The sequence below is a fragment of the Nuphar pumila genome, chromosome 15 (assembly GCF_984573655.1).
Source record: "Nuphar pumila chromosome 15, dmNupPumi1.hap1.1, whole genome shotgun sequence".
Classification (NCBI taxonomy): Eukaryota; Viridiplantae; Streptophyta; class Magnoliopsida; order Nymphaeales; family Nymphaeaceae; genus Nuphar; species Nuphar pumila.
Genome location: NC_143263.1, coordinates 62,961,076 through 62,986,938, shown reverse-complemented (window position 1 = coordinate 62,986,938; position 25,863 = coordinate 62,961,076). Strand labels below are relative to the sequence as shown.

Sequence of the window (25,863 nt, the reverse complement as noted above, 5' to 3'; positions counted from 1 at the left end):
CATTGGAAGCAAGCTTAGACAAACATGGGAACTGGAATTTCTGCACATGGGAATCACCTTCAATAAACAGGATGCATGCTTTAAACAACAAAAGGTTTTGTCAAAACACAAGTTTTATGGTTTGACAGGTTTCATGTTAGAACTGATCTGTCCTTACCGCAGCACCCGAGCGAACTGACACGAGTAATGGCTTCGAAGGATCACCAAGGAAAGCACCCATATCCTTTTCAACTGTTTGCAGGCCCTCCAATATTTCATCCCATAAGCCTTCTGGAAGTTTCTTACCATTTTCCTGGTATTCTTGACAAGCCTCAGTTGAAATTGTTAATCCTGGTGGAACCGATAAACCTATACTTGCCATTTCAGCAAGATTTGCTCCTTTTCCTCCCAACTAGGGAATAAATGCAAATCCATGGAATCCAATAAGTTTCAATTTTCAAATAGTGAAAAACAAGAAAAATAAAAAATAGCTCCATAAATTATAATTATCTACACATTTAAATGCAACCATGTGCACAAGAATAGGTGTGTACAAAATACAAAAGGCATACAATGCAAAAGGACATGCACTCTGCAAGTAGAATAACTTACAAACCATTTTTGTCAACTACCTGTATCTCACAAGTAATAAAGAGTTGCTATTTTTTCAAATCTTTTAAACCTAGTAACAATTGCAATGTCTTAAAACTGATTTACTCAGGATTGATAACAAGATCTTCCACAAGACGTGAACAAAAAAGGTTACATAAAGATTATTTCTTAATGAAATTTCTATTTATCAAAGAAAAATTGAGTGCATTGTAGGGAATTAATTGGTCAATTGGGTATTCAAGAACCGAAGACTGTTTAATTTGGAAATTCATTTGAATTATTTGGATCATTAGATCTTGAATTTTTATGAGCCCCCTTTCATTTTCAGAAATTCATGCAAGGATAAAATTAAGCCTTTATAAATGTTATTCTAAAAAAGTGAAAAAAAAGCAAGCAAGCTCACCAAAGACTTCATGCCCTTGTTGCCTTCACTCCTTCCTTTACCAAAGGTGAATACTCTCTGGATGTAAAAGGGAAGAAGTTGCATTATATGTTTCAAATATGAATAATAATCCTAGAAAAAGAATTCCAAAGGTCATACCTTCGTCTTCTGAGCTTGGATAGCAACAGCATGGAGGGTCCCAGAAGTCTGGCCATGCCTCGACAATGATTTTCTTTGTGTCGAGTCCAAATAGCCTTTCTGAATGTAATAAAGTGTTGCCTGTGTGGATATACTACGGGTTGTAGCTGCATTGGAGCCTTGCTGAGAAATATGGCCACTGAGTTGTTTCACTTCATTAATGCCAAGTTGATTTGGAAGTGTGTCCTTCAGCAGCTGATTTTCATAGACTTCTGATGCTGATTGTGTGAAACTGCTCCTTAATGCTGAAGGCATATTGTCCTAGTTCCAATACAGAGCAGCCTATTTAGCATCATCGCCCAAATGGTGACCAGTTGGCATCATAAAGCAAGCAAGCGAGAGAGAGAGAGAGAGAGAGTCATGCACATATTTTGGTTTTCCTTTCAAGCTAGTTGAGTGCTGCACTCGTAGCATAACCTCCTTTTAGTCCTTCAAAAATCATTGTACATTATCAGGGCGTACTCCATTTAATAAGCTTCAACATCCCCAATTACTCTTTTCTTTTACAGATCATACAACTTGCATCAATGAACTCTCCATCTCTTTGGATGGCCAACATGTGAAATATTGGAGAAAGTCAAGAATCAATAGAACTATAAATTCCTCCATGATTCTTCAACAAAGTGACCAAATTAATGGAAAATATGGCACTGATTATATTAAAAACAGTCATTTTCCTTGCATTGTCAATAATAGCTTCAAATTGCACAACTTTGTTTTCTAAACATAGCGTTTTCTTTTTCCAGGGAAACAGATCCTTGACTAAGAAATTTAAAAAATAAGGAAAATGTGCATTATAGTTGCTATTTCCATAAAGTAATCGAGATTTTATATACACAAAACATAGTCCCTACACAAACCCTAGTCAATTACTACGATAAGAAGCATCATATCAACTTTACCAATCAGACGCATCAGATCCAAAACATCTAGCTTGTCAAATTTGAACAGGGAGCACCTCAAAACTACATGGGAATCGGAAGGCAGTCCATAAAGGTAGGCAAATCCACAAGGCCTTACAAAAAAATTTCCATTTCTAGGGTATCCAAACAAAGAAATCTTTTCTTTGAGAAACCATTTCTTCTCGTTACAAGCTTCTTCCCATTTCCCACCTTGAAAACAATTAGTTGTTGCAGCTTTTGTTAGAATCTCAGGTGCACGCTAATGACTTAATATAAGTACAAAGATCAACAAGAAGGATTCTTTTGTATTGCCAATTATGTCACCCTTATGAAAGTTCACACAAAATTCCTCTCTAATAGAGTTTGCCAACGGAAAGACCTGCCTAAGATGTGAGGTGGCTTCTTACTTAAATCCTTCGGGGTAGTGTTCAAGCAGTACTTGTTAAGCCAATTTTGAGTGCCCATTTAAAGGTGGCAGCTAATGTTCATCAATGCAGACACTGGACGTTAATGACAGTGGGACTTGTATGAGAAAGCAATTGGGTAATGTAGGTGTTACTAGGTGTACTTCACAACCGTTGAAAACCGGATCATATTACTGTTTGGAAGCTGGTGTTGAGGAGAATGAGAGGGGTCATGGGAGTGGAGATGAAAATGGGAGATGAGGCTGGAGTTGTCAACAACATCCTTGTGATGATGTAGTTGAACATGACCCATCTCCACTCTCAACACCTTTCTCATCTCCCAAAACAGGGTTCCCAAACACCAGTGGCCGTAGGTGGTGTCAATTACACCCTCATTAAATACCATCTCCGGCTCCCAAGCAGTGGTCTTAGAACTCTTCATACCCATCCATGTATGATGTATCTAAATAACTACCATCGAATTCTCATTTCACGTTCCACGACTGTCCACGATTCAATGGCCGACATTGAGTAGTAAATCAAACCGATTAAGTAGCCTCAAAACATACTTCTTCAAAGAAGAAGAAAAACAACCTGGGATAACCGAAATTAAGAAGTAAAACCACGAAAATTTAGCGAATTACTCACTCAACCGAAACCTCAACTTGCCAAGCATGAATGACAAATCTTCGAGAGAAATAAACCAACTGTTATTCCAAAGAAGATCCTAGTTCTTCTATCTTTCTGCTTTTTTTCTTGATTCATGCATTTCGTTTAGCGATCGCAAAAGGAGTATAAGATTCAGCCGAATCACGACTAAACAATATCGAGAGAAGAATTAGGGCTTTGAGATCTCGCTTACCCTGTGGATTCTCCATTGCTGCGGGAGAGAATCGAGAGGAAGTAACCGCAAAAAGTTCTTCCTCCTCCACTTGTCCACAACGTGTTCCGTCGCGCGGGCGCCGCTGCGCGGGTCGGGCCTTTTAAAGAGTTGGCGGCCGTAACAGATCGGGCTTGATGTAAAACGGACCCGGACCCGGAACCAAACCCATTCTTATTTGAACCGATTGTCCAATAGGATTCAAACTTCAGTACTGACCACGGGGAGGGGAGGACTGGGAAACGAGCCGAACCGCTCGTTGTTCGTCTCGGTTTGGCTCGTCATAAACTCGTTCATGTTTGGTTCGTGTAGCAGACCAAGCCATGAGCAGCCAAAAACTAACCGAGCAAGGGTGCTCGGTTTAAGTATATACCATATAGAAATTAAGTGAAACTTTTGTTATAAAAACTAGTTTTATACAACTGGTTACAGTGAGAATGAGGTTTGAGGTTCAAATCTTATTTTGGCAGTGCTAAGCTCGAGATCGAGCTGACAAAAATAGTAAACGAGCAGAGCTTGAACAGGTTAGGCTCGGCTCGTTCAGTTCGTTTACCAGCCCTAGAGAGAAGTGAGATTGGATCCAGGTTTTATTGATTTTCTATTTACTGTTCTTTCTCTTTTTATGGGCCAAGTTAGGGGAAGAACCAGAACATGTGGCCATTTGCTTAAGAGACATGGTTCTGCTGGTCCAAGTATTGTTCCTGCCAAGTGTTAAGATTGTAAAGCCTGGACAAGGGAGACTTGACTTTTTTCTATTTGGGGGGCGTTTGATTGCGCGGACAGCAGCATCCGCGGGTTGCTGCTGTACGTGTCTCACGCAAACAGCAGCCGTGCGGGACAGCTGTAAAACAGCATCCCAAGCATTCTGCCGGACACCTATTGCATCCTTTATCTGAAGCAATGGTGTTCGGAACACCTAAGACCAAAAAAGAAAAAAAAAGAACGAAACACTTAAAACAAAAACTTGGCTTATCCAAAGACACCTCTGTTCTACACAATTATGTCTGAACGTTTGATTGCCTGGACAAATGTCACCCCCGAACTTCTCGACCAATGTTTGTTTAGGACTCTAAGTTGCACCCCTAGGGGTGTGACTCATGAGTCTGAACTCGCCCGAGACAACCCCATCCAGGTTCATCTGGTGAATCAAACGCATCCTTAGGTTACCATTCATAAGTATGAAGGCAAACCCTTGTGAAGAATAAAGTGGTGAACCAAAGGGCTTTGGAAATGTTGATCAAAAGATACCAAGTCGAAGATGAAAAATAAAAATGCTTTGCCAACCGGTCGGACTCTCACTGAACTTAGTTGGGTCTGAACCTAGTTTGGACTTTGAGGTGCTGGATTTGTGTTAGAGCAGACCTACCATTGGCAAAACCATACAGGAGTTCTTCAAGAATTATATAAATCAGACTTGGGAAATAATATTCTTTATATGTTTTACATTGAAAATTTTTATATTTTAATCGAAACTTAGGTTGGGCGTGGATTACTTGATTATAAACCATACTGGACTCCGAATATTAATCCAAACCTATGCGTCCAACCCAAATTCCAAATCAGAGTTTTGTTTATTGCCAAAACAGGGTCCTATTAGATCCGATATCCATCGATGGAGGTAATGGTGAATGATTGTTTTGTTTTTTTTTGGGAGATTTATAACCCGAAGAAACATCACTCAGGAAGAAGACCTGGCCGTGCTGGCTCAGCCTGCCATACCTACTGTCGTCGTGCCAGCAGCATAAAACTTTGAGGCTAGGACCCCTGTCCTGAGGGCCTATGCTACGTGTTGTCTTACTCAGACGATTGACACCCATGAAAATCGAACCTTGACTGTTCGTCTAGCAGCCAAAGCCCCAACTCACTACGCCAACCCCCCCCCCCCCCCCTTGACTGTTCGTCTAGCAGCCAAAGCCCCAACTCACTACGCCAACCCCCCCCCCCCCCCCTTCTGGCGGGTGATTGATTGGTTGCTGACAAATTTTAGTTGTCAGTTTTGTCCTTTTTTTTTTTGTTCTGTTTGCAATATGTCTTACCCATACACGTCGGGGACAGACAAAGTCAACTTTACACGTGACGGCACAAAACAGTTGCAAATTTTTCTTCATCTCTCTCAAAAAAAAAATCTTTTCAAACATAAGCTTAAAAATCGTTTTTTTATGTGTTAAAATTATCCCTCCCAAGATTTTCAGTTACAGTCTTTTTCAAGATTTGATGGATTAGATGAGATTTCATGCATCTCTATCCTATCACATTATTTGAGATGGATTCTCTTATCTGTTATAAATTGAATTTCTCATTTAGATCATAAACCTCTATAAATAAGTAACTAGAGAGATTGAACAAAAAGATAAACCCCAGCTTTTTTTTCTAGTGGATGTATAAGCTTTTGGTTAAACCATGTATATCTGATATTTTCTTCTTTCCTGCTTTTCCTTTTTTTTTTATTTAGTCCATTATTTATTTTAAAAATGGATGACTTTGTCAAACTGTTAGGGTTTTTTTTAATGTCATAAGCTGTTGTCAACAAGGAAAATTCTTGATATAAAATAAAAAAGCAGGTTTTCGAGACAATTCTCTAGAAAATATATACAACTGTAAATCAGAAAAATCATTAACCCTTTGATAAAACCAAAATAATTTGAAAATAGTTGATACCTTGAATATACAATCATTTTATCGAGAATTTATTTTTTCTGAATATATAGTAATAAATTTGTGGTGTTCTCAAAATATGGTCGACATTTGTGACCATAGTTCTTTTACTAGCTTGCCCTCATTAATGTTGTGTGCATTGCCAATTAGCTAGGTGCAACTACAACCACACACATGTAACCCATTTTTGGATAAGCACAAAATATCTTCTTTTCATCTAGCATTCAACCCATTTATACGAGTTATGCACATTGGGCAAATCAAAAGAAGGATTCTCAATGTTTACAAGGGCTTTGTCTTCCTAGCTAATTAGACGCAATCATGGTTAGTCGCCTGATATGAGATGGCAGCAGTTCGAAACCCATAAGAGACATCTTTTGCCACAAGGTTGAAGCTGGATGTACTTTAACTGGGCAGGAGGGACCTCAAGGGTTTAGCAACTGCACTAGCTAAAAATGGAAGAGAGAGAGAGAGACAGACGGATTCTCATCACCTTGATTATACATCCAATCAGCAGACCTGATTTTGATTACGTGATATCGGTATGCAACTACTATGGTATGGTTATATATATACGGAAAACTGGAATATGTTTACCAACCAAATATGTTTGCTGGTATGAATAGAGATTTTCTTAGGTTAAAAACAGAAGAAAGAGAGAGAAAGGGATTTTCATCACCTTGATTAGACATCCAATCAGCAGACCCGATTTTGATCACATGATATCAGTACACGACTACTACGGTATGGTTATGTATATAAGGAAACTGGAATATGTTAACCAACCAAATATGTTTGCTGATATGAATTGAGATTTTTTTAGGGTTTTTTTTGCAAATCTAACCCTGCAGATGCATTCGGTGTAGTTCATTTGCTAGGAATTGGCTATTGAATCATCGTAATTGGATCAAGAAATATGATTTTTTATGCTTGAATATTTATGAAAATTCTAAGTCATTGATTTTCCATCCTTAAACGATCCTTCTTATACAGAGTAATTAGATGATTCTTATACATAGTAATTAGTAATTAGATGATCCAAGAGTCTCCTTCTATAAAATCAAGCATCTAGATCACATATGTATGATGGAATTTTTGAAAAAAAAAACTATGAAAATCTTGGTTCATACCAGTAAACATATTTGGTTGGTAAACATATTTCAGTTACTTCAAGTTGAATTAATATTCTAGAATCAAACAAATAGGCAAAATGTCAGATGATTTGGCTATATCTGTCTCAATTTAACCTGAATTGACACTCCAAATTCTGAGGGAGAAGCAAATTACTGTGATCAGGATACGTTCTTCATTCATCATTTGAATGATCCAATAACCAAACACAATTCACACGTCTTCGCTTGCTACCAAATCCTATACAAAGATCAAAACGTATAGAAATCCAAAGTAGGAGGGCCTGACAGGGAGTGAAACTCTTTTAAGTACGCGTTGATAAATTTTACTTGGTATATAAGCATAATCGTACCTTATGCAATAGAAACACTTGTCGCGTGGCACTGCCGGAAAATCTTTCCGGCGAGACCTCCAAAATTCGGCACCAAGAAATCCAGGACAAGTGATGAAACGCTATCCAAGAGTTCACGAAGCAAGTATGGTCGCTCACAATTCAATAGCAGCTGCTTTATATATGAACACCAATGCCCTTAAATTGTTAATTTTTCCTAACTTGTGGCATTTATTTATGGCCGTAGATTATTGTGGGAGCTTGTGAACATTAAAAAATTTCATGCAGTTGGACCACTTGTCAAGCCATGATAAGTGTAAGTAAATTACTAAAATAACCTTTACAAAGATACTTTGCCATTGGCTATCCAAAGCATCCAGTAATACTTGAGTGTTAGAATTTCCATACAACCTAAAATGTATTATAGATTTTTTTTTTGTTTGAAAGGCAAGCTGAGGTTAGGTAGACCGTACCAGTTATACAATGATACCATTGGGATTTGAACTTGCAACATCCCAACACAAGGTGACGTGCACTAGCTGTAATAGAATTTCTTGTATAGGAGATGCTAAACTTTTCAAGAAACCATTGTTACTGTTTGGAGGGTCACTTACGAGTTGAGATGCGCCACATTAATCATGATCTCATTCATTGTTTGTGATGTAAAACTCTACGAGTACTTTTCGCCCATGCACTTGGGTAGTTTCCCATTAGTTTTTATTTTATGGTAAGAAATGCAGACCTTAGGTATCGAACTTGTGATGTCTTGCAACTTGAACACCTTAAACCGAACTGCTTAGTCAAGTGTGCGAAGCCCTCGTGAGCATTAATCATGTCGTTGGTGAAAAAAAATGTCCAAAGTGCAAATGAACACAGACATATTTTCTATCATGAAATTTGTTGGTTGGGCATGGGAAACATAAGAAATGTTGCAATGAATATCTTGAGATGTTTTATTAGGATTAGGTGATGAGGTTACCAATATAATCCCATCCTATGCTACACTATAATATTAAAAGTATTAACTATCAACTATAATACAGGATCAAGTGTCAAAGACATGCCCCAAGTTGGGTTGGCGTAGTGGGGTGGGGCCTTGGCTGTTAGACAGGCAGTCAAGGTTCGATTCTCATGAGTGTCGCCTCTCTACGCAAGCCAATGCGTAGCATAGGTATCGGGGGCAGGGGTCTTAGCCTCAAAGTTTTACACTGTAGGCATGACCATCGTAGGTATGGCAGGCTGAGCCATCATGATCAGGTCTTCGTATCGGGTGCAGTTTCTCCGGGTGACAATTTTCAAGGGTAAGGTGAACCCTATTGCGGTTGAGAACTGGATAAAAAAAATGGAAAGGATTTTTTGAGTTCTTTGAGTTTTGGAGGATCGACAGGTGAATTTTATCACCTATTGATTGAAGGAATAAGCTTTGTGATGGTGAGAGACGGTCCACCAGGTCCAATTGGAGAGTCAAACATACACATTTCACATATGTGTTTTTCAAAGCTTACTTCCTGAAACATAAGAAGGCCAAAAAAATGCAAGAATTTCTAAAGCTCCAGCAGAGAGCTATGCCCTTTACAGATTATATCTTCAAGTTCAGAGAACTTGAGCGATTCTGCCCACATGTGTATATCATTGATGAAAAAAGAGCGACAAAGTTTACTCAAGGTTTAAAGTCTGCACTTCGAACTAAGATACTTATCAAGGGACATGAGACCCTTGTCAAAGCTATTGAGGTGGCTATTGTGCTTAAAGAGGACTGACAACCAATTCAAAGGTCCAAGGCAAGGTAGTAGGGCATCGGTCTGAGGGAGGACAGTATCAATAGAAGAAAATTTTTCATGGCAGACCAAGTTTCATGTTTCCTGCAAATAAACCTTTTATGAGGGCTAGAGGTAAGCAGCAACATATTCAGAGGCAGCCTGCTAATAATGAGAGATGCAATAGGTACTCTCGTATTCATATGGGTAAGTTGTGTCCCACAACTTCAACAAATTGTCATTACTGTGGCAAGGGTGGCCATTTCATTCAGAACTGAAACAGAACTATAAAAAGAAAACAATTAAGCAAGGCAAGCAACCTCAAAATCAGGAGAGCAAAAGAAGGCAGTTAACCGTGTTTATGCAACTTCTAAGAGTGCCCAACAAGACAATAACTTGATCCAAGGTAGTATTCTCAATTTGACTATATTGATCTTTGGGTTGGTATGTGGTCTTTTTTTCTCTTTCATGGACACATTCAACACGACATGCACACTTGCACATCCAACTATTCTATCAAATCACCATTTGAGTATGTTAATGAGGGTCCAATCGGTAGCATATTTGATCCATGCACACAAGATCCATTCTTAAGAGATCCATGGATTTGTGGGTCTTTCAGACTAAAACAAGGATCTTGGGTCATCAGATCGTTTGAAAGCGAGTTAGATGAAGTCATGGAGCCCATGCTTTGATCTGCTTGTCCCCGCGATCTCCCAGCGATGCAGAGCATCCTAACTCCCCCTCAATGACTAATACAGATCCGGACCTGGTCGAACAAAGCCTTTCTCATATGGTGTGGACTCTTGATAGGTTCAGTCCATCTAGAGCTATGCTCAATGCTCGAGCATTCATGGTCCGGAAGGTAGGTTCGGTACTTCTGATACCCATACCAGGTCCAGTTTTCATCCTAGCCTGGGTCGAGGCCAAACTTCACCAAATCACGACTTTGGAAGATCCTAAAAAAATCACATTAGGACGTTAAATATTTCAGAATTTTGTGCGTCATAGAACCAACTTATGAAAAAGGCCCATGTGGATAAGTCGCAAGCAAAAAACTAATGTTGCATAACTTCTGCTTTTGTTCTTCTCCTCGTCGTCTTAATTTTAGCTACTATGAGCATGCCCTTTTGTAGCAAAGTTTGAGAATCGAATACCCAAATGGGTCCATAGCTGGCTAGAACTTGGTTCTCTAGTGGCTCAGTGCAACTCAGAGCAAGTCCACGTAGACTTGGCAAACTAGCCGAGATATTGGCTCACTGAACATGGTACTGAGTACATATCATAGCCTAGCCAACGATTGAATCACGGCATTTTGGTTGTATGAGAGTTGTTGCATTTGAATGAACCGAGCTAAATGAAACCTGGCTGCATAAAAGCTAGGCTCTCCTCAAAATGACTGGCTTGGTTCAAGCCATAGATTGTGTTAAGTCATATTTTAACTTCACAATCAAGTAGCTGAAAATCAGGAGAGAAAACTACATGACTTGGCTAAGTATGCAACGCTCGAGGAGGGCCTTTGACCGTGCATGTTTTGACTAGGCATGGTTCGGCCAAGTCATGCTTGCTTGATTGAACCAATTCAGACGGCCCAAGTCAACCAAGTCTAACACAAGCTAGCTAGTCTCAGCGAACACTTCAAAAAATCAGTCTTGAAACTTGAAAATTGAAACCCTAGTGAGGCCCTTATGTGCAAGTCTGCTTGCTACCTAAAGTCGAAGAGCTCTTGACGAGAAAAAAAATCCATTTTAGTCATTGACCAAAAACAGAAGCACATTTGAGACTTTTTCTTTTTTCTCATGTACTGTAGGACCCAAAGATTGATGCCTATGATAGGTAACGAACGTTCTGGTTGGGCCACGTGGCTTAATCATGGTCACAGATGACTCATCACCGAGAGTTGGTACCTCATCAAGTCACCACCACAGAATTATTGTGCTCCACCAAGCTCTGTTTAGAGGGTTAAAGGGATGTCAACAGTTCAAAATTGGTTCGGATATCCCACAAAATCCAAACCCATCTAGTTGGATTCCATAGCGATAAGCACATTCGATCACCATGTGGGTGAAAAACATCTCAATGGACCCCAACCTTGCCTAGCCCAAGAATGTTCTTAATTCAATCTGATCTTTGTAAGACCAGACTGAGCTCAAACCTGATAAAAGTCTTGTTGGGTTTTGATGTTGGATTTGCGCCTATCGGGTCCTAATAACATCGGTTCAGGTTAGTTCAGGTTGAGCCAGCCCTATGTGCTCTCCTAATTAAACACACATACACAAAAATTAGTTGATCCTGCTTGACCACAACCTAGCACGGTTTAGATACTACTCAACTTACCTAAATTTTGACTGCATCTGGGTCAAGACATGAAGGTGACTGGAATTGCACAAGCTGGAAGGATTACTCTGATTCAGCTTAGACTATGTTCAGCATATTTCCAATAAGAACTATGAGGTTCAACTACCATTGTCAGATCCATACTAGATGAAACTAGTGATGCTAAATGAGCCGAATGTGCTGAGCTTGAAGTGTTCAAGCTCGGTCTGGCTTGCGATCAGCCAAGCCCAGCTTGATATCATGATGAGTCTGAGTCAAACAAGCTAAGTTCAAGCTGGCTTGTTTACACACACACACACGCACACACACACACACACAGAGAGAGAGGCAGGCACATCGTTTACAAGCTAAAACAATAGGATTTTGACTCTAAGCCTAGAAGCTTGCAGGCCAAAATCATCAACCATGTTCTAGACTACATTATGTGACGCAAAATATATCCAAATATATGTTTATTACACTACTATTTCATGAGTTAGGACAAGCTCTTTAACAGGAAAGGACGAGCCAAGCTATGAGCGACTCATCTAGTCTACCTCATCAAAGTTTCTTAGGGTGCAGTTGGCATCAGAAGCAGAAAAATATACTCTAATGAAAGTCTGAATAAAAAAGACAACATCTGCATCCACTGTAACCAAACTGCAGAACATTGCTGACGCATAAAACAAGCCTCTAGCACTACAATAAACCAGTAGATTAGCGACGACCACATTCCGTCGCGAATCCGTCGCTAACTATGTTAGTGACGGATTAGCGACAACGAGGCGACAGTATGCTTACGTCGCGAATATTTCGACGCTAACTGGCGACGGAATAATTCTGTCGCCAGGTCCGTCGCTAATTGCGACGGAATAACGAGCGCTATATTCTGTCGCCAATCCGCCGGTACTAAACGGCGACCACGGCTTGGCGACGGATTTAATTCCGTCGCTAGATTAATATGAATAGCGACGGATGGTTCCGTCGCTAGATTAATATGAATAGCGACGGAATCATCCGTCGCTAATCCGTCGCAAACACGAAAAAAAATCAAAAAAAAATTATTTAAAAATTAATTACCGAGAACTGTACAATTTCTATTTCCTGTACAATTTATATTTCCTGTAAATAAAAAACAAACCACACAAAAAAAATCATATAACAAGTATCTATAATAATTAATCGTTCCACCTTAAAATTAAGAAGTTTAATTATTTACAATTCAACAATTACAATTAGGAAAAATAAAAAAAATAGAACTTCTTCAACACAGTCCTCTAATCATTCCCAAGATTTTGTGCGTCTTCTTGTTCATTGTCTTTATCTGTCCCTTCAGCTCCACTACCCTGATTATCGCTAGCAGCCTACGCAAGAAAAGAACAGTCAGTATTGATAAACAAAATATAATGAAATAAATTACACACTATATGTGATTCTATCATGTGCTCATGTGTGATCTAAGGCAATAAAAAAACTATATATGTGATTCTATCATGCTCATATGTGTGCTAAGGCAGTCAAAAAATTGAATATGTGATTATAGCATGTTCATATGTGTTCTAAGGCATCTAAAAAAACTCTATATGTGATTCTACCATGCTCAGATGTGCTTTAAGGCAGGCAAAAAACTATATATGTGATTCGATCATGCTCGTATGTGTGCTAAGGCAGTAAAAAAATTGAATATGTGAATATAGCATGCTCATATGTGCTCTAAGGCAGGCAAAGCCAAAAATTTTATATGTGATTCTATCATAAATGATATATAACATGTTCATATGTGTTCTAAGGCAGATAAAAAACTCTATATGTTATTATAGCATGCTCATATGTGTGCTAAGGCAGTCAAAAAACAGAATATGTGATTATAATATGCTCATATGTGTTATTAGGCAGTCAAAAAACTGAATATGTGATTATAGCATGCTCATATGTGTTCTAATGCAATAAAAAAAACTTTATATGTGATTCTATCATGCTCATATGTGCTCTAAGGCAGACAAAAAGTTATATATATATATATATATATATATATATATATATATATATATATATATATATATATATATATATGTGATTCTATCATGCTCATATGTGTGCTAAGGCAGTCAAAAAATTGAATATGTGATTATAGCATGTTCATATGTGTTCTAAGGCATGTAAAAAAACTCTATATGTGATTCTACCATGCTCAGATGTGCTTTAAGGCAGGCAAAAAACTATATATGTGATTCGATCATGCTCGTATGTGTGCTAAGGCAGTAAAAAAATTGAATATGTGAATATAGCATGCTCATATGTGCTCTAAGGCAGGCAAAGCAACTTTATATGTGATTCTATCATGCTCATATGTGTGCTAAGGCAGTAAAAAAATTGAATATGTGATTATAGCATGTTCATATGTGTTCTAAGGCATCTAGAAAAACTCTATATGTGATTCTACCATGCTCAGATGTGCTTTAAGACAGTAAAAAAAACTATATATGTGATTATACCTGAGAGGGACCTGGAATCAAAGATCCCCTATCCTGAACAGCGGCCTTGATCTCATTTCGGAGAAAGGGGGCGACGGTGTATTGGAAGTAGTTATTCAGTGATTCATTAATGATCTCGCGTACATCATCACCGGAAAGAATAGTCGGCTGCTTGGAGCTTATGTCGGCGTAAGAAGTCGGTGAGCCGTAACTGGAAGAACCAATAACTGGTGAAGTGTTCATATTACTCCCAAACCCGAACACGCGACCTTTTTTGGGTTCACCTGCTGCAGTCACCCATGCTGTAGGATCAAATGATGGATGCTGAGTAGCGTCTTCGCCATATCGCTCTACCATCTGTTGCTCATATGCCTCCTACAAAATAATGTTTAAAGTATTCATTAATAATTAAAGATAACATTATGATAACTTGCATATATATTGCAATGATTATTAATAGAATTAATACATACCGTTGTCGTTCTCGCCTTCTCTGATACGAAGACTCCCGTGGTCTTCCGTTTATGTGTTTCTACAAACACATCCTTATATGGTACACTGCCTCCTTTTTCTGCTTCCTGCAAAGTTAAATGACAAAAGATTTAGTACACAAGTTTGCAACAATACTTATAAAATTAATATTATATATTGATGAGTTACCATTTTCTTTAGGTGGCTCCCAAATGTCTTAGATCCACCTGTGTGTAGATGGGCTTCGGGCATCTTCGATCGATTTTGTGAAGCCTTCGCAGAGCGATTTTTAAATGCATCTCCCGCCCACTTATCGCACATTTCATCCAAGTAATCTCTCCTGATAGTAATAGGACCATGGCCCTTCCACAGTAATGGATCATCTACTACGCCAGATGCTTTTTTTGCTGCAGTCTTCATAGTGTGCAGCATGTCTGCAAATCGATTGGCAGCCACCTTCTGCCACACCTTCCTTGCATCATTTTCTTCCACCGTAGTTGCAAAGCGATTCGAAGCCTACAAATATTTTCAGAAAGTTAGTAGACATTGCTTAAATAAATTAAATATGAAACACATTAACTATGAGGAACAACTGTATACCATGAATGAGGACCACAATCTGTCTAACACCTCCTTTGGGTACTCTTTCCATTGAGCAACTGGTCCTGGTAGATGTTGAAGAAGTGAATTCCTAATCTCCCGTACTACTTCTTGTGGCTCAAACCTCGTGCTGCACATGAATTGTTACACAGTAAATATCAATATAAAATATTTAAAAGATATGCAATAATTGAAAACAAAATACTTACGGTCGATTATCGATATACACTATTCGAATGAGTCTTCTTGTGCCAGCCTAAGAAGACCATGTTTCCTGTGTTGGCTGTTGACTTGTGTGATCAACTGGTGTAGGTGGGTCGTGTACAGGCGCAACATCATCTGTAAAAAAATACATTAGAAATTCTCAGAATGTGCATTTGAACTAATCAAGCATCTAATTAGTTATATGATATACCTATCACAGGAGCCCGTGAAGATGAAGGTTGAGCCTGGCTACTACTAGATGAGCGACCACTATAACCTCCATGAACCATATTCTAACAAATAACATATGTCATACAATACATTCAAATAATTCACATCAAGTATTACAATGCATTCAAGTCATTCACATCAAGCATTGCAATGCATTCAAATAATTCAAATCATTGACATCAAGTATTGCACTAATTCAAATCATTCGTTAATTGCATAAATTATAATACATTCAGATAATTGAAATCATTCACATCAAGTATTACAATGCATTCGAATCATTCGTATCAAGTATTACAATACATTCAAATAAAATTTTTAATCATTCACACCAAGTATTGCAATACAACTCACATCAAGTATTACAATGTATTTAAATAGAGGTTTGTAGTATAAGATTTTGCTCACTAGCTTGAGAATTCTTCCTCGTCACTAGTTTGACTTTCTTCTTCTTCTTCTTCTTCTTCTTCATTGTTTGCCCATCCACTTGGTGCATCAAATATCAAATTCGTATATGGATTATCGTGCACCACATTCACCCGTGCATCAAAATCGTTTCTAAATTTTTCTCCATGAAACGTCCAGTTCTGATAATCACTCACAAAACCCTTCCTGTATAGGTGATGTCTAACGCCATGAGGTTCTACAAATCGATTATTCTTACAAATCTTGCAGGGACACCTAATCCGACCTGTGGGATCTACCGTACTGACACTCGCCGTTGCAAATTCAATAAAACTATCGACACCATCCATATATTCATGCGATAACTCATTGTCCACTATCCTACGGTACATCCATTCACGGTTTGCAGTCATTCTGTCGTATGATGTTACGAATAGTATCCTAACGAATTAAGAAAAAAACAATCAGAATGCTACGATGAAGAAAATATCAAATTTATCATGCAATATACTATGTCAAACAATAACAAGAATTTTGATGCATGCATTGATAACTTAATATTTTCATGTGCAAACTATTAATGACACGATACAATCATTTGAAGCATGCTTTTATTATAAAATTTCACATGGAAGTCAAAATCAAATTGAAAGTAACTACATGCAAGCATGGATACAATTACATCAAACATTGCAATACATCATAATCATTCATATCAAATAAATGGCAAACATGTACCTGCAGCAAACACACTTCAATATCTCACTAACTACTACCATGCTTAGCATGGACTCCGTACTCCAAAAATAAGAACACTTCCATATTCCTACATTAAAATCATGCTCAGCATGATCTCCGAACTCCAACAAATTGATATTTCCACCACTATCATAAAGAATTCAAATAGCCCTAATCTAACTAACTGATTGTGAGAACATTAAATACCAATCTATCTAAGAAAAATATAATTATAAAAGACTAATAGATTGAAATACTCTAACTAACCAGATTTCAAGAAAACAAATTGAAGTAAAACTAACTACCAGTAGACATTAACAAACTAACAAATCGATAAAAATTTATGAACTACTCTAACTAGATGCTGGAACTGCCTTTCCAGCAGGGCAGGGGGTTTAACCCCCTTCCCTGCCGGAAAGGCAGTTCCGGCATGGGGGGTTGACCCCCTGCCGTGCCTTTACGGCAGGGGGGGTCGACCCCTGCGTTTCCGGCAGGGGGTCGACCCCCCCTGCCGGAAACGCAGGGGATCGACCCCCCATGCCTTTCCGGCAGGGGGTCGACCCCCCCTGCCGGAAAGCACGGCAGGGGGTTAAACCCCCTGCGTTTCCGGCAGGGAAGGGGCGTACAGCGTGAAGAAGAAGAAGAAGAAGAAGATTACCTGCGCGTCGCCGGACGGTGGCGGGAGGTTGACGGGGAGCGGCAACTGGCGAGCGCCGGCTGGCGAGCGGTGGACGGGGAGCGGCGGCTGGCGAGCGGCGGCGGCCGGACGGTGGTGAGAGCCGACGGGCGGCGGGAGGGAGCAATACAGCGAAACAGGGAAAAGAGAAAGAGGGATGGGATTAGGGATTTACGCGACATTTAGCGATGGCTTAGCGACGGAATGTTTCCGTCGCTAAACCAAAATACCAAAAAAGCGACGGAATATATTTTGTCGCTACGCCGTCGCTAATTAGCGACGGATTAGCGACGACAGAGTTCCCTCTCTAAATCCATCGCTAAAATGGTGTTCTTGTAATAAAAAGTAGCGACAAAAACATGCAGTCGCGAATCCGTCGCTAAGTAGCGACAGATTAGCGATAAAAGTCGTTTCCTCGCTAATCCGTCGTGAATTAGCGACAGATTCTATCTCTAGCTAATCTGTCGCTAAGTAGCGACGGAAAAAATCCGTCGCTAATTTCCGTCGCTAATTAACAATTTTCTTGTAGTGTAGGGGTTAATATTTGGTACTAATGAACATGACTATTGAGCTAGAAATCATAGGCGCAGATTGTATCAACTCTATCCGACCACAGATGCCATCAGCATGATTTGTTTCCTAAAGATAGGACCTTGGATTGTGTTTTTTTGATGTAAGAACAGAGTTATCAGAAGCTTCTTAGGTAAGTGGGAAGCTCGTTTCTCGAAAATCCACTTCGGAAGCGTGATAGTCCTTGCTTCCAAAACTTCATGAGAATCTTGATTTTCCATGCTTTTTCTATGCTTCCTATATGCATGGTCTATGCTTCTTATATGCTTTTCTTGTAATATCTCGTATTTTAGTACTTAGTCATTTTATAATCTTGACAAAAATTTAACTAACTCTGGGAGAAAATTGTTTGAAGCACGATTTTTTAGGGTGAAGCCTTTTAGTCTGGGCTTGACCCAGATCTCATTGACAAGGTCAAGGTGAGCCAAACGAAGCGTGAGAAAGAGTTTTAAATTTGATCTTTAAATTCAAGCGAAATTCAGGTTATTTTTAGGCAACATTCAGATTTTGGTACTCGTGTAATATATCATTGGATGCGTCTCAAAATTCTGAGCGCGATGATATTCTACTTTTTTAAATTCGAGTTCTGGTTGGCTCAAAAATTGCATTTTTCTAAAAATTGAGCAATTTGTTGAATTGGGTCCGGAGTTGGATCAGATTGGATCCAAGGCCTAGGATCTAATTTTTTATGGATTTGGGTTCTATATGGGTTCTACGTAAATTTGGATTTAATCTGGGTCTTATTCCAATTTTTTTGGGTATGGGTTTGGATCTTGAATCCGAATCCAAATCCAAGCTCAACGTTTTTGTAGCTTTAAATTGAATATCAAGCTTTATTTTGTGGTTAAATAAGGTTAGGGAGCCTCCTGGATTAATTTGGTAATTTTTAGATATTTCTAATTAATTAATATTTAATAATTAATTAATTAAATAATATTAATTCTGAATTTTGGTTTATGGCTGAGTGAGACTCCTTAAGAGAGGGCCCTCATACCTACTTAATAGAGTCTTAAAAGATTTAAACAAATTGGAAAACTACCAAATGTAGAAAAGTCAACATTTGGTAGTTTCTTTTCTAAAAATTAGGAAACTTAAGGGAGAGTTCCACCTCTTGGGAACTCTCTCTTAGAGAGAGAGCCGGAGAAAAAGGGGGGTGGAGGGTGTCACCCCCTCTCCCACTCTTTGTTGAGAGAAAAAAAGAGAGAGAGAGAAAGAAAAAAGAGAAGAAAGAGGGAAAAGAGGAGAGGGAGAGAGAGAAAGGAAAGAAAGGAGGAGGAAGAAGAAAAGGATCTTCTTCTACAACCCATTCAAGCCCTTTTCACTGTTGGTTTTTCTCTATTTTTCATTTTCTATCGAAGGTACAGGTCTCTTCTTTTGTCATAAGTGAGAAATCGAATACCGATTTGATTCTCATGCTATACCATGATCTAAATACATGGTTAAGAATTAAATCTATGTGTTCTTTCATGAATACATGAATGAGGATCCATAGATCCTCTTTTACATGGGTATTTTCGATCCCTTTCATATAAAAAAAATTTTTGTATGGATTTTTTAAACAAAAACAGAATTTTAGGTCATGTTAAGTGAGCTTTTTAGCACTTGTTATATGGTGAATTTGACTCCTAGGTTATTGCATAATATGCATATGATAATAGATGCATGTACAAGTATTATGAGTAGAAATAATTTTTGTATAAGCATGTTGGTTGTATGTTCTTTTATGAAATAAAAGATGTTTATTGCATATCCATGTGGTATGTCTTATAAATTTGAGTATACTCGTTCTAGGCATGGGTTCTTTATGTTTAATTTTTATGTACGTGCTTACTGAAATCTGTTTGTATTGGGTTAAGCATGCTTGGGGTTCTGAAAGTTATTTAAGAGTACATTAAAAATAAAAAATAAAACAATGTGTCTTGGGGCACAGGTTGGCTGGCAGCCAGCCGAGTGATACTCAGCTGACTGCCTGACGCTAGCAAGTGATGCGCAAGCTCGGACTACGACCTGCTGTGCCTTGTCAGGCCCAGCCGGCTGGACTGGATCAGAACCCAGCCAGTTGGTTGGGTCTTGACAGTATCTTACAAAAGAAAAAAAAAGGGAAGAGTTTTCTTTGTCTGTAGGCCGGCTGTCAGACTAGTCGAACCCAGTTCGGTAGGCCTGACAGGCCGAGCTATGTGGGCAGTTTGTTTAAAAACAAATAATAAGGATAATTTTTTTTTGGGTGCGGGTTTTGGGCTGACTGGCAGCCAGCCAAGTGGACTTTGGCTGACTGCCAGGCCCTGGCATAGCCTCCCACACAGGCCCGAGTTGGGGCTTGTGTATCGGCAGTCAAGTTGGGGCTGGCTTGGCAGCCCTAGGCTTTGATTTGGGCCCCATCAAGCCCAGTCCAGCCACTCGGCTGGACTGGAGCAGGCTGGGACCTGCCAGGGACATGTCCAACCGAGTAGTTGGGCTGGTATGGGGGCCTGTTCAGGTCACCCAGTCAACTCAGCTCGGTTGGGCTAGAGCCGAGCCCAATGCTGACATGTTTGAAAAAAAAAATGTGTGTGTGTGTGTGTGTTAAGTCCAGGAAATTTAGTCAAACAGGTATACATTCTTCCTTTTCTTGAGTGTATGCTTTTTGATGGGCATAATCTATTGAATCACATGTGTACACAGATTTTTTTTTTTTTGAACTTTATTATGAAAGCATGTACTTTGATTTTGATCTGAGGGATGGGCATAACCTTTCATGTGTCATGCCTATGTATAATATTGAATAGGGAGCCTACTCATGGTGCATGAGTATACATGGGATTTATATGGTCATACGGTTATGTAGTTGCGTAAATGTGCACATATGTGAATAATAAGTGGGAACATGCATTATCATTGATGTGTACACTCAAAGAAAATGTGTATTGACATAAATATGTACACGATGAAAACATGTAAACGTGCATTAAATGAATGTGTGCACTTGTCATTATCACATGAATTAAATTTAAACATGCTTCTAAATATCTTTGTTCCATACACACAACTGAGAACCCCATTTATGAATGTGCATTTAGAAAGCATGTGAATTGCGGCATGTTGTTATGGTTTTTGCTTAAGGTTCATTGATGATCGTAATGAGTCACCGTGAGCTTGGCAGGCCCTAAGCTTTGGGTTGCTCTTTCTTTAATCATCTCAAATGCATCACGAAAATCATACTTATTTTTATTGCATTATGTTCACATTGTTGTATGTGTTTCAATGGGCGGGAGTCCCATGATGGTTCTCGCAGGGGTGGATGCGAGTTTTTGCCCTTATCTTTGCATGCTGAATTGAAAAACTTAATAATTGGCATTTAATAAAGAGATAATAAAAAAGAAACAATGTATTGTATGGACTGAGATCTCTTATCTGAAGAATGGGCATCTTAGAGGTTCAGTTTTAGGGGACCACAAGGATACAAAAACTATGTGTGTTTTACTTTGACCCCTGAACTCGATTTTGAGGTTCTTTCTCCTGACCACGGTTTTAGGGAGAGTCCGTCACTTTACCTAAGAGTGGTATGTTCGATACAGTTGTTGTTTTGGTATACCAAGGAAGTAGCACTTGTGAGCGTGGAGTGTCTCTAGTATCCCCGACATTAGATATGAATGTCTAATATTTCGAAGGTGATTCGATCGAGAGCTAAGTTTGGAACCCAGTAATAAAATACAACTTGTGTGTAAAGCTACCATGAAAACCTAACTTGACCTCAGAGATTTTACTTGTGTGGTGTATCCGCGGGCAACGGTAATTAAAAAAGAGGAACTTAAATTGTATGCATTTAACAGGTCATGCATATGGAAAAGAAAACTTCAATGATAAATAATAAAATGTTCATGCATTTCACATAAATCATGCATAATCCTGCTATGCATTAGGATATGCATATTTTATCTGTTCTTTTAATTGTTATATGTTGGTGGATACATAATGTTTAATTTCTAATGCATGTGAAACATCCTGCTTACTTAAATTGTAATTCCTGCTAAAGATTTATGTTCTTTCATGCTTAATAAATGTTTCATGTTTCATGAATGCTTAGCTGAATTATATAATTATCATAGTTGCATTCTTCTGAATTATTGTATGAAATCGTATATGTGTTCTTTATGCTCATTTATTTCATTAGAGGGATCTGTACGCAGAATTCTTTGAATTTTTGACCCCCTCTTTCTGTGATTTTTTTCGCAGTCGCAAGTGTTCAGTGAAGTGACTGGCTTTTGGGAGAGTCACGGGTATCACACACTTACTAGACAGATCACACATGGACAATGTGACTCAGGTTTTTTTTATTTCCTTTTGTTTCATTTAGTTGATATTGCACTCTGCACATTTCCTTTATGCACTTGTCTTAAAACTTATTACTCATTTTTTCAATAAAGGTTTGGTTTGATATGAATGATAATTGTAAGCTCTATTATGGTTGGTTGTTTATCCAATTAGGAGTGAAACTGTAAAGGCCCCAGGTTTTTGGGAAGATTTTCGCAATGGTTTTAAAAAAAAATCTGCATTTTCAAGGGGTATGAGTTGGGGTCATTACATTTCTCATGTTTCTTTTCATGTATTTCTTCTCACGCTTCCACTCACTTTCCATGTAGTTTCTCTAAATTGGTAACTTAAATTTTAACAAAAAATTAACTCTTTTACTAAAAAATTATGAAATATAAAAATGATCAATTTTATTTTAGTTTTTATTTGTTTCTTGTTTGATTCTTATTCAGTTACCATATTGTTTCATTTTTTATTCATATTTCGCTTTCAAATTGGTACTTCGCCTCCCGCTTTCTATAAATTTTAAAATGCCTTGTTTCTCACTTTCACTTTCCGTATCATTTCCTACTTCCTAGTTTGGCAACCTTGTTTAAGAATTCCATTTTCTGAGTGACGAAGTTTTGGTACATTGTGAACCATTGATTTTTGAGGTTCATGAAAAGCCTGGTTACATGTTATAATCACATAATTCAAAACCTATTTACTACTAAACAAACCATGCAGATCACGTGTAGGGTCCAGAGAGAGAGAGAGAACCAACTCACATATGCATAAGTGGGCTATAATTAATATTAATAAATTATATATATTGTATAAAATGATCAATAGAGAAACCAATACCTATTCTTGTTGCTTTATCTGATAACTACAACAGGGAAGAAATACATAATGTAAACTGTGCCAAATATCTGTTCATGTGTTTGTACAAAAGCATAAGTATATACATGTAGGTACTCAATTAAATGCATCACACTTTGTTGCATCTAAATAAGAGGACTACCATGCTGCTTCCTCTCCACTCTACGTATATAGTGGACATGAGGTCTTCGTCATCTTGTCCCAGTCACATGGCTTAGCCTCCCAACTTATGTTCATCATTCATTCCAAGTTCTAAATTACCTACATTCCTTAGTGTCATTTTCATGGTACTACTTCCTCCAACTCATATTCCTTTAATATGCATGTTAGGTCCATGCAGAATATGTTTATATAAGATGAAATTATTTGGATTTTTTCTTCATTTATTTGGATTATGTGCAGGAGACTATGGCTTTCTCCCATGTATGTCTCTGATTCTCTCCTAATGTATGTGCACAGGGAAAAGATCTAAGATGAAGTTGAGATATGTGATCTAATAATATGGGGAAACAATGAAAAAAGACATGATTTACATGAATAAAACGAGAAAGTGAACATTTAAGTTAAGTTTGAGAAAAAACTGACACTTGATTACATGAATAAATGAGAAAGTGATAGCATTTAAGGGAAGTTCAAAAAATAAATGTTTCAAGGACCCCAACAAGCAGTTATACCACAATCAAACCTTTTCCTCGAATAGAATACAAAAGGGGCCTCATTTACCATATGTAGCTCTGGAGATGATAATAATGAAACTAATAGGTGAAAATGCGAGCTCATGCAGATGCAAACCAACCATTGAAAAGCTAGTCTTGTCATAACATCTAAAACTAATTAACATGTGTATGACTTTCGCAGCCTGCCCTAAATGTAAGATTGGAGTTCATCTATTGAATCAGATGATACATGAAAATTTCAACTTGAGTTTTAAAGCATCAAGGATGTCACAACGGATTTATGATAAGATATATCGATCTTCAAACAACATCCAGATCAAGGCACAAAAATGTAATATTTACACCTAAGAACCACATTGAACAAAGAACAAAAAAAGCCAGAACATGGACTAGAAGTCTAGAATTGCATGCACTAATTTTCGTTGTTGATGACATTTTCCTTTTCATTATCATCAAGGTCCTTAATAGCTAGGATTAGCTTGCCTTGCCTCCTTGAAAGCTCACATTTGATATAGCCAAACATTTTCTTTAAACGTTTCTGTAACTTTTAGTATTCTAAAAAATCACTAGCAGATTTCATTTCAAAATCTATGCAGTGACAGATGATCAAACTTCAGAATAAAGCGATGGGCATCCACAATGCTTACAAAATTTTTTTGGTGTTTAAAAGCCTTAGAATGTAGCATTGTTCTTCAATCTTTAAAAGATCACAAAGTCATTCAAACACAAAGCCTGAACTGTTCTTCAATGGCAAGCGCAAAGCCACCTAACACAACAATAAAGTGATTAAATGTCAATATACCATAACTGAGATATCCTTGGAGACTCAAGACTAAGATGGACATCTCGGCCTCCTGCAAATGAATCCAGTATCTATTCTCCTGGAGTAGTATCACACTGCCATCATCATATCTAGCCCCACTTATGATGGTATTCCTCCCTCCCAACACCCCAATCAATCTCACGTTGCAAAACATATGATTGAATAATCAGAGATCTGGAACCTTCATATGCAGACATTAACTTTGTGGCCTCTGTCCTTTAGTCAAAGTCATTCCCATGACCCTGAACACCCTTTCCTAAACATCTGCAATTCCAAAAGGCTCCTCCAACATCCCTCCAGCTCAACATAAGATACTGTTTTAATTTAAACAATCATTATTTTGACCAAAAAAAGGTTTATATCTTGGAGAAGACATAAAATAGTTGAGGTGTTTGCTGGTTTGACATCAGAAAAAGAGATGAACGTTGCTACTGGTAATCACCCTTAAGATTGGTGATCTTTGACTATAAATTAAGGACTAGTAGATACAAACCAAATAGAAACAGTGCTGCTAGATATGTCAGAGAAATTTCACAGGAATATCAGGCACAAACACATTTACAGAGCAAAAATCTATACACAGATGACAAAAACACCCTCCAATTACAGGTGTAATCAAACATAGTTTCAAGCCCTAGGAGTATGTACAACAATCAAGCTACATAATTCTTAAAACTAGAGCAAAGACTTCATAGAAGGCAACATAACACATTCCCTCTCAAAATTGAAAATTAAGCATCTATTGATGGTGTAGTCTGTAATGAAAGCTAGAGAAGTACAAAAGAGCCACAAAGGGTGTACAATGATCAAAATAGAGTGCACAAGCACAAGTCCTACAAGCCAATCAATGAAAAATACATAAGATCACAAGAGCCACCAATGGGCATACACAAAAGAATACAAAACATAAAAATAATAAATCTTTATTGAGTTAGAATGCTTAGGAAAGCATTCACAAAAACAGGGACAAGATGTCCCTTTTTATATATCTCAAAAGGGGCCAAGGGAGCCCCATATAGTCGTTGGGAGCTCCCAATGACTTTATGGTCATTTGACCATAAAGCTCTTATATTAAAAGAGAATTACAAAAAAGGAAAAAAATTAAAAAATACAAAAGGACTGATGTGCCCCTAATATATATATATATATATATATATATATATGTATATATATATATATATATATATGTATATATATATATATATATACTTACATGTACAACTTAACACTCTCCCTTAAACTTACAGTGTGATAATTAGAAGTCTGCAAATACAAGTCTTAGAATATCTTCATTGG

The 25,863-nt window shown here is 38.0% G+C and overlaps 2 protein-coding genes and 1 long non-coding RNA gene across 5 annotated transcripts in view; all 3 read right to left on the bottom strand.

Annotated features, from left to right (window-relative positions):
* The window catches only part of LOC149815452 (pyruvate, phosphate dikinase 2-like), a 110,491-nt gene extending 102,864 nt beyond the window's left edge, over nt 1-7,627 (bottom strand). Inside the window, exons 1-5 of one of the 3 annotated variants that reach the window (XM_089990109.1) lie at nt 7,496-7,627; nt 1,538-1,713; nt 1,133-1,432; nt 995-1,051; nt 158-391 (exon numbers count right to left, since the gene is read on the bottom strand). In XM_089990109.1, the coding sequence (XP_089846235.1) occupies nt 158-391; nt 995-1,051; nt 1,133-1,432; nt 1,538-1,585 (639 nt within the window). In that variant the 5' untranslated portion in view covers nt 1,586-1,713; nt 7,496-7,627. The remainder of the gene's footprint in view (nt 1-157; nt 392-994; nt 1,052-1,132; nt 1,433-1,537; nt 1,714-7,495) is intronic. The other 2 variants (XM_089990108.1, XM_089990110.1) reach the window with 2 other exon arrangements.
* Nucleotides 7,628-12,731: 5,104 nt separating this feature from the next.
* On the bottom strand, nt 12,732-14,765 carry LOC149815451 (uncharacterized). The gene is made up of 4 exons (XM_089990059.1): nt 14,682-14,765; nt 14,495-14,599; nt 14,043-14,396; nt 12,732-12,911 (listed from the first exon to the last, which is right to left on the bottom strand). Exons 1-4 carry the CDS (start codon nt 14,742-14,744, stop codon nt 12,825-12,827), a joined length of 609 nt encoding a protein of 202 aa, XP_089846185.1. The 5' UTR covers nt 14,745-14,765; the 3' UTR covers nt 12,732-12,824.
* A 63-nt stretch (nt 14,766-14,828) lies between these two features.
* Nucleotides 14,829-15,349, bottom strand: LOC149815450 (uncharacterized). Its single transcript, XR_016428066.1, has 3 exons — nt 15,302-15,349; nt 15,093-15,222; nt 14,829-15,008 (listed from the first exon to the last, which is right to left on the bottom strand). It is a non-coding gene; the product is annotated as an uncharacterized LOC149815450 (long non-coding RNA).
* Between the last annotated feature and the right edge of the window lie 10,514 nt (nt 15,350-25,863).

Excerpts from the sequence above, each read along its gene's own strand:
- LOC149815451 (XM_089990059.1), bottom strand. The coding sequence starts at position 14,744 with ATGCCCGAAGCCCATCTACACACAGGTGGATCTAAGACATTTGGGAGC. Across the intron at positions 14,397-14,494 it reads AGAAGGCGAGAACGACAACG|GAGGCATATGAGCAACAGAT; the intron begins GTATGTATTAAT and ends ATTATTTTGTAG. Across the intron at positions 12,912-14,042 it reads TGATTCCAGGTCCCTCTCAG|GCTGCTAGCGATAATCAGGG; the intron begins GTATAATCACAT and ends TTTCTTGCGTAG.